Source organism: Carya illinoinensis, chromosome 5 (assembly GCF_018687715.1).
Source record: "Carya illinoinensis cultivar Pawnee chromosome 5, C.illinoinensisPawnee_v1, whole genome shotgun sequence".
In the NCBI taxonomy this organism is placed as follows: Eukaryota; Viridiplantae; Streptophyta; class Magnoliopsida; order Fagales; family Juglandaceae; genus Carya; species Carya illinoinensis.
Genome location: NC_056756.1, coordinates 40,663,216 through 40,669,755, shown reverse-complemented (window position 1 = coordinate 40,669,755; position 6,540 = coordinate 40,663,216). Strand labels below are relative to the sequence as shown.

The 6,540-nt window shown below is 37.8% G+C and overlaps 1 protein-coding gene across 3 annotated transcripts; it reads left to right on the top strand.

Moving 5' to 3' along the window:
• The first annotated feature begins 603 nt into the window (after positions 1–603).
• On the top strand, positions 604–5,797 carry LOC122310965 (CYP enzymes assisting alcohol dehydrogenase-like). Of its 3 annotated transcripts, none has more exons than XM_043125270.1 (7): positions 604–646; positions 3,408–3,550; positions 3,654–3,691; positions 3,862–4,264; positions 4,478–4,717; positions 4,796–4,954; positions 5,466–5,797. In XM_043125270.1, the coding sequence occupies exons 1-7, from the start codon at positions 607–609 to the stop codon at positions 5,580–5,582; spliced, it is 1,140 nt and encodes a 379-aa protein (XP_042981204.1). In that variant the 5' UTR covers positions 604–606; the 3' UTR covers positions 5,583–5,797. The 3 variants fall into 3 exon arrangements, with proteins under 3 accessions (XP_042981204.1, XP_042981203.1, XP_042981202.1); XM_043125269.1 differs by lacking the exon at positions 604–646 and adding an exon at positions 3,051–3,217; XM_043125268.1 differs by lacking the exon at positions 604–646 and adding an exon at positions 3,234–3,334.
• Positions 5,798–6,540: the final 743 nt, after the last annotated feature.

Genomic DNA, 6,540 nt, shown 5'->3' with positions numbered 1-6,540 from the left:
ACTTCAACCTGGACTGTCTCACACACGTATAGGATAGCTAATGGTGCAGCACATCAACTTGCAAAGGCTGGATTGGAGTGCTCAGAAGACATCTATAACATTGAAGAAGTTCCAAGTTGTATTAAGACCATTGTGTCTAGGGAAATGTTGTAGAGTTTGTGTGATGTATCAAGTAGTGGTGCTTGATTGTACTGATGTATAATTTTTTGAATGAAATTTACATCATTTTCAAAAAAAAAAAAAAACCCATCTCAATATGTATGTTGTTATTGGATCATGGATGACACTATTTAAGGAGGAACCAGAGGCGCAAGGAACTCAAATCCAAACGCACACAGTACTGTTAGAGAAAGACAGATAGATATATATATATACACAAAGCTGAATTCGTTTTGATAAAATCTGATATTATAAATGAGTTTTGCTACATACAAGCACAGTCGCGCACTAATCTGTGTACCAATACTGATTTATTCATACTTAAAATTTAAATTAACACTGTTTTTAATAAAATCTGCTTTTTGATCAATCACATCACATTGGTGCACAGATTAGTACACAATTGTGCTTGCAACTATATTTTTCCATTATAAATTGCTAGAGAAGATGTCGAAGCTGAGCGACTCAAAGGTCATAACATGCAAAGGTATCCTATTTTTAATATTTCACTTTTACATGTGGTGTCACTGGTGTGTTGGGGAATTGGGGAAGCGTTGAAGTTGGAAGAGATAAAAATAGAGCCTCCAAAATCAACTGAAGTTCGCGTCAAAATCCTGTATGCCAGTGTTTGTCACACAGACTTGTTATACACCGAGGGCTTTCCAGCTGTGAGTATCCTTGCCTTAATAGTTCTTAGTTTTTTAACCTTTTCCATGCATTGGGCTAGAACTAGGTTTTTCTAGGTTTTGTAGGGATGTAGAAAAGTACATCTGTGCAAATCCACGTCCATTAGTCATACCATAAATTGATATAATTGTAGCATCTCTCACCTTAATTTATAAATTGACAAAATTTAATATAAGATATTAAATTATAAAATTATTTTTATTATAATATATATTATAAAGTTACGTAAATTTATAAAAACTTTTTGTAATTATGGACTGTGGCACTTGTGTTGGTAAGATGCATTCAATAATTCGTAACTTTTGGAGAGATGGGGGTAGTAGTGGAGTTTAACCTAGAGAGAGAACCTCCAACTTCTCTCTAGAAACCCAACCAAAGCAGATCCACCTTCCGCCCGGGGGGGGGGGGGGGGAGGCTTCGGCTCCATCTTCCCTTCCTTTCCTCCCTCCTCTTTCATTTTCATTTTAGTGGCTGTTTTTTTAGGTTTGTTTTAGTTTTGTTTTAAACTCTTGCTTTTGATTTTTGGATAAGCTCTCGGTTAAAGTCTGAAGAGGGAAGCTGTATCGCCATGACTCTTACGCCAAGGCCTTGCCTTGGCTTATCCCAAAACCCCTCTCTTCGGTCGTATATGGCGACGTGCTGTCGTTGAGCGATGCGGAAGCGTGGGTTGACCTGGCAGAGAGGATTCGGTGGTCAGAGGTTTGGCCTCGGGTCCTTTGGGGTGAGGGGCGGGGCGGTGGCTCTTGCAGACGTTTTTAGTAGTTGCTTTGTTTTCGGGTGTAACAGGGACGACGTGGGTTGGCTGTGGAGTGCAGAGGGCGCTGGGGTGGTTGTTGGTGCTGCTGGAACGTGGGGGAGGTATCGCCGGGGCGCGCCTGAGCAGAAAGTTCTTAGAGCGCGGCGTGGAGGATGCGGCGTGGGATGTCCTCAAAACCTGTTTTGATGAGAGCATTGCAAGGCTGGGCAGGAGTCGGGAGGGGGAAAGATGCAGAGGCTTGTAGGGATGAGGACGGGCCGCGGCGGCAGTGTGATGAGATGAAACCCTAACGGGTTGGGCCCTCATGTACCTACGGGCTGGGCCTTTAGCTTAGGCTGGGCCCATTTGTTTTACAGCCCTTTATTTTTTGTTTTGTAGTTAGTCTGTTTTAGTTTTTAAAAATAATAAAAATAGGCTAGTGTCCCACTCCTCTTTTGGAGAAATGTGGGTGTTTGTCCTATTCCTCTTTTGGAGGAAGGTAGGTGTTAGTATTCTTCCTCCTTGGGAGGAGAGAGTATGGTTGTACTCCTCCTCCTTGAGAGGATGAAGCGTGAGTATACCTCTCTTTCTCGGAAGAAATGTTGTTTTAGCTCTGGTTGATATAGCGCTTCCTCTTTTGACCGCTGTCAGGAGAGAAGGTGTAGAAGTTTAGACAATATCCATCACAAAGAAATTTATTGGCGGGGAAGTTCCTGAGTAGTTGCGTTAGTTGACTTATAGTCTGATTCTCCTGTATTGATAAGTTAAAATTGTAACTTTATTTATGAATGAATGTAATGAAGCATATTTTCATAAATAAAAAAAAAATTAATTCGTAATATTCGATGTTACTACTATTATTTGCTTCAAATAATTGGAAAAAAAAAAAGTCAAATGCTCATTGCGAAGAGCAAAGCCCGTAGCAATATCAATATGTTGTTCAATAAGGAAGGGCCCACAAAAGAATCAATTAGAGATCGAGACGTCCAGATCCAGTGAGGAATGGTGGGGTTGTTCTGACGTGTGAATTTATGAGGCGCCTTCAAGACACAAAACTAGGCCCAAAATAAACTGAATAATAAGCAGGAAGAAGACGAAAACAAGACAGCGACACATCCTCGGTTGTCCAAAGGCTCTTTCAAAGTATTTATTAAAAGAGAAATGGGATTTACAGTCGTGATTATGTAAGTGATATATAGTCATTTTAAAAAAAATGAATTAATATGAAATCTACATAAAAAAAAAATTAACTTTTTAATTACAGATTCTACTCTTTTTTAAAATAATTACGCGATATTTATAATTCTACGACTGTATGTAACATTGTTCTTATTAAAAAGTTAAAGAAAATACAAAAATCATTCATCGAAAAGAAAAAGACAGAAAATAAAGATGCATTCACATCAATCCTTGTCCAACTTGCGGGCATAATTGCTTGCCCAACTTGCGGCCATTATCCTTTTCTTACTGGATAATGTCTGCAAAATGATCGTACTTCACTTACTATATGCGTTTTTAAGTGGAATATTTACAGAAGCAAAGAAACAATTAACCTTCCAAATTCCATCGATAAGTTTGGATTGTTAACTAGCTAGGCAATGTCCAAGAGCGATTCTCTGGTCATAACATGCAAAGGTATATATACATATAATTAGCCCTATAATATTTATCTTTTACTTGTGGAGTAGCAGATGATATACTGCATATATATAGTTCAATCACTCAGTTTCTTTGATCTTTTCGCCATTTCAAGTCAGTACTCTCTCTGTCTCTCTCTCTCTCATACATATATATATAATTCATGTCAATTGGTGGTGCATGGCAGCGGTGGTGTGTTGGGGGATGGGGGAGCCGGTGAAGGTGGAAGAGATACAAGTGGAGCCACCAAAATCATGTGAAGCACGCATCAAAACCCTGTATGCTAGTGTGTGCCACACCGACATCTTATTAACAAATGGCTTCCCAATCGTTAGTATTCTTTCTTCCTTGCTGTGTTTGGTTGTCCTGTTTGTAATATGTACTTTTTTCCTTTGGGATAGACGATTTGATATCATTCCTTGTTGTTCTACAGCCTGCTTTCCCTCGAGTTTTAGGACATGAAGGTGTTGGGTAAACTTCTCTTTTCAACTCTCTTTAATTCCTTGAAATTCTCTGCACTGTTTGAAGTTAGATGTTTTTGCTTCGGGAGTCGGTCACATTTTCGTAATTATGAGCGAGCAAAGTTTGCAATAATATTGGATGCCTTACATAATATTGTGAAGTAAACTATGTGATTGCAGTGTAATAGAGAGTGTGGGTGAGGAAGTAACAGATCTTAAAGAAGGAGATCTTGTCATTCCAACCTTCCTTGGGGAGTGCCAAGACTGTGAGAATTGTTTGTCAGGAAAGACCAACTTGTGCCTTAAATACCCAGTACCCTTCAGTGGACTTATGCCTGATGGCACTTCAAGAATGACTGCAAGAGGCCAGATGCTGTATCACTCCTTTTCTTGCTCTACATGGTCTGAGTACTTGGTTGTTGATGCTAATTACATCCTCAAGCTTGATCCAAGCGTAAATCTACATCATGCTAGTTTTCTCTCATGTGGATTTTCAACTGGATTTGGGGCTGCTTGGAAGGAAGTTGGGGTTGAAAAAGGATCAAGTGTTGCTGTTCTTGGTCTTGGTGCTGTTGGATTAGGGGTATGAATATGCCTTTAGCTTTTATTGCTGATACTTGTGTTCCTATTGAATTTGCAGCATGTCCCTACTTGACAACAAAAAGAGGGCAGTTTTTATTTTACTTTATAACTCTAGGACCCATTTTTATATTAGTTTCTACCGTTTGTGATTCGAGATAAATCAAGAAACTTTTAAAAGTGAGACCATTTGTTTTTCCTGTTATGGAAATTGCAGGCAATTGAAGGGGCCAGAATGCAAGGGGCAGCAAAGATAATTGGCATTGACAAAAATGAGACAAAAAGAACAAAAGGAGAAGCTTTTGGAATGACTGACTTTATAAATCCTGAAAGAGATGTCCATAAATCTATTTCCAAGCTAGTTAAAGAATTAACAGGTGGAATGGGTGTGGATTATTGCTTTGAATGCACAGGGGTTGCACCCTTGGTCAATGAAGCTCTCCAAGCAACAAAAATGGTACTTTTATCAATTCAAATATAAGTTAATTATAAGTTATTTATTAATAATCTGTAATCTTTTGTTGGTGGTGATAAGGGAAAAGGTCAAACAATAGTAATTGGAGAAGGAAATCATGCAACTGTGGAGATCAATTTCCTTTCCCTAGTGTTTGGTGGGAATTTGAAGGGTTCCATTTTTGGTGGGCTCAGAGCCAAAACTGACCTTCCTATTATAATCGACAAATGCAAAAATAAGGTGAATTATTATGAATAAAAGTACCATCTACACTTGCAAACGTACATTGTTTTCTATGTCTTATATGTCTGATCTTAGCATCCGATATAGCAGCATGCATCTTAGTTGCAACTTTAAGCTAGACACAATAAAAACTGCCACCCATTAACCCAAATTTCCATTGCTACTTGACTCGAAGCATCTAATTTTGTATGATCCTCTCAATTTCAACTGAAATTGATAGTCTCCATTCAGTTTAAAACATGTCGTCTCATAAATCGACCAATTGTTATTGCCACTTGGCTGGAAGCACTGTTTTACTATGTCTCATATATGTTTGCTTTAGCATCTAAGATAGCAAGCAGGATGCATGATCTTATTTGAACTTCTTATTCAAGTCATGTCATGTTGTTTTGTTTTGTAGGGACATCACCATGTTCCATATAGTGTAAAATTACCATAATTAACCAACATTTATCAATCATGTTGAGTTCTCATAACTTTTGAAATATTGTTATATTCTCTTCCACAGGAAATCCAACTTGATGAACTTTTGACTCACGAAGTTAGATTGGAAGACATAGATAAAGCATTTGAGCAACTGAAACAACCTGATTGTGTGAAGGTTCTTATCAAGCTGTGTGATTGATTCCTAGCCTTTGCTTGTACAAGGGTTAATATGATAATTAATGGATTGCATAATATAAGTAGGATTTTCCTTTTTAATTGCCGGTAGCAATCAAGTTACAATAACATATTAGTTATGTTCATGGTAGTTGCTGAACATTAGGTTATCACACACACAACCAATGATAACCCATCATCTTAAACTTTTGGGATAAGTGGTGATTTCACATTGTATCAGAGCATGCGCGGAGGTCTTGAGTTTGAACCCTAACTCTACACTCTATCCTATTTAATTAATGAGCAATGTTACATACAATCCCTATTTGGGGACTGTAATGCAGACTTAGGTAATTTTATCTTTAAAAAATTTTAAAATTACAAAAATCTCCCTTCTAAAATGATGTTTTTTCTCCTTTAATAAAAGGCTTGCATATGCAGTCGCCAAGTGGGGACTGCAAATATAATTTCTCTTAATTAAATATTTCATGTGTTAGCCTACTTATTAAGGGAGAGTCTGGCCTACACGTGAGAGAGAGTGTTAAAATATAAAATAAATAATAAATAATAAAATCCACCTCTTCCCTTTCAGCTTAAGCTTTTGAAATAAGTGGTGATTTCACAATCTCTATTCTTCAAATTTTATGAGTAATGATAGACACAATCATCTTCATAACTCTTTTTAATGAAGGAAAAAAGGGGTTGAGAAGGGACTTTATTACCCTGTGTGAGGAGAAATGGCACCCGGATTACAAATGTAAGAGTTTGGGGCACAACCAGAGGAGAACACACTTTCCTGGCACTTTCAATTTCTGAATCAGACATGCATAGAGAAGATAAGGGACAGATTGGCAGCCAAAGGGAGTAGTGAAGATTGGGTTTCATTTCTCAATATGCATAATCATGCATAAAGGATGCCGATCATGCATGTTCATCAAGTTAATTGGCTTTAGAGAAATTGAGAAAATCTTCAAGTTTTTCTC

Bases quoted from the DNA above. Each gene is read 5' to 3' on its own strand.
- LOC122310965 (XM_043125268.1), top strand. From the start codon at position 3,274: ATGATATACTGCATATATATAGTTCAATCACTCAGTTTCTTTGATCTT. The intron at 4,718-4,795 runs GTACTTTTATCA...GGTGGTGATAAG, and splicing joins CTCTCCAAGCAACAAAAATG to GGAAAAGGTCAAACAATAGT. The intron at 4,955-5,465 runs GTGAATTATTAT...TCTCTTCCACAG, and splicing joins TCGACAAATGCAAAAATAAG to GAAATCCAACTTGATGAACT.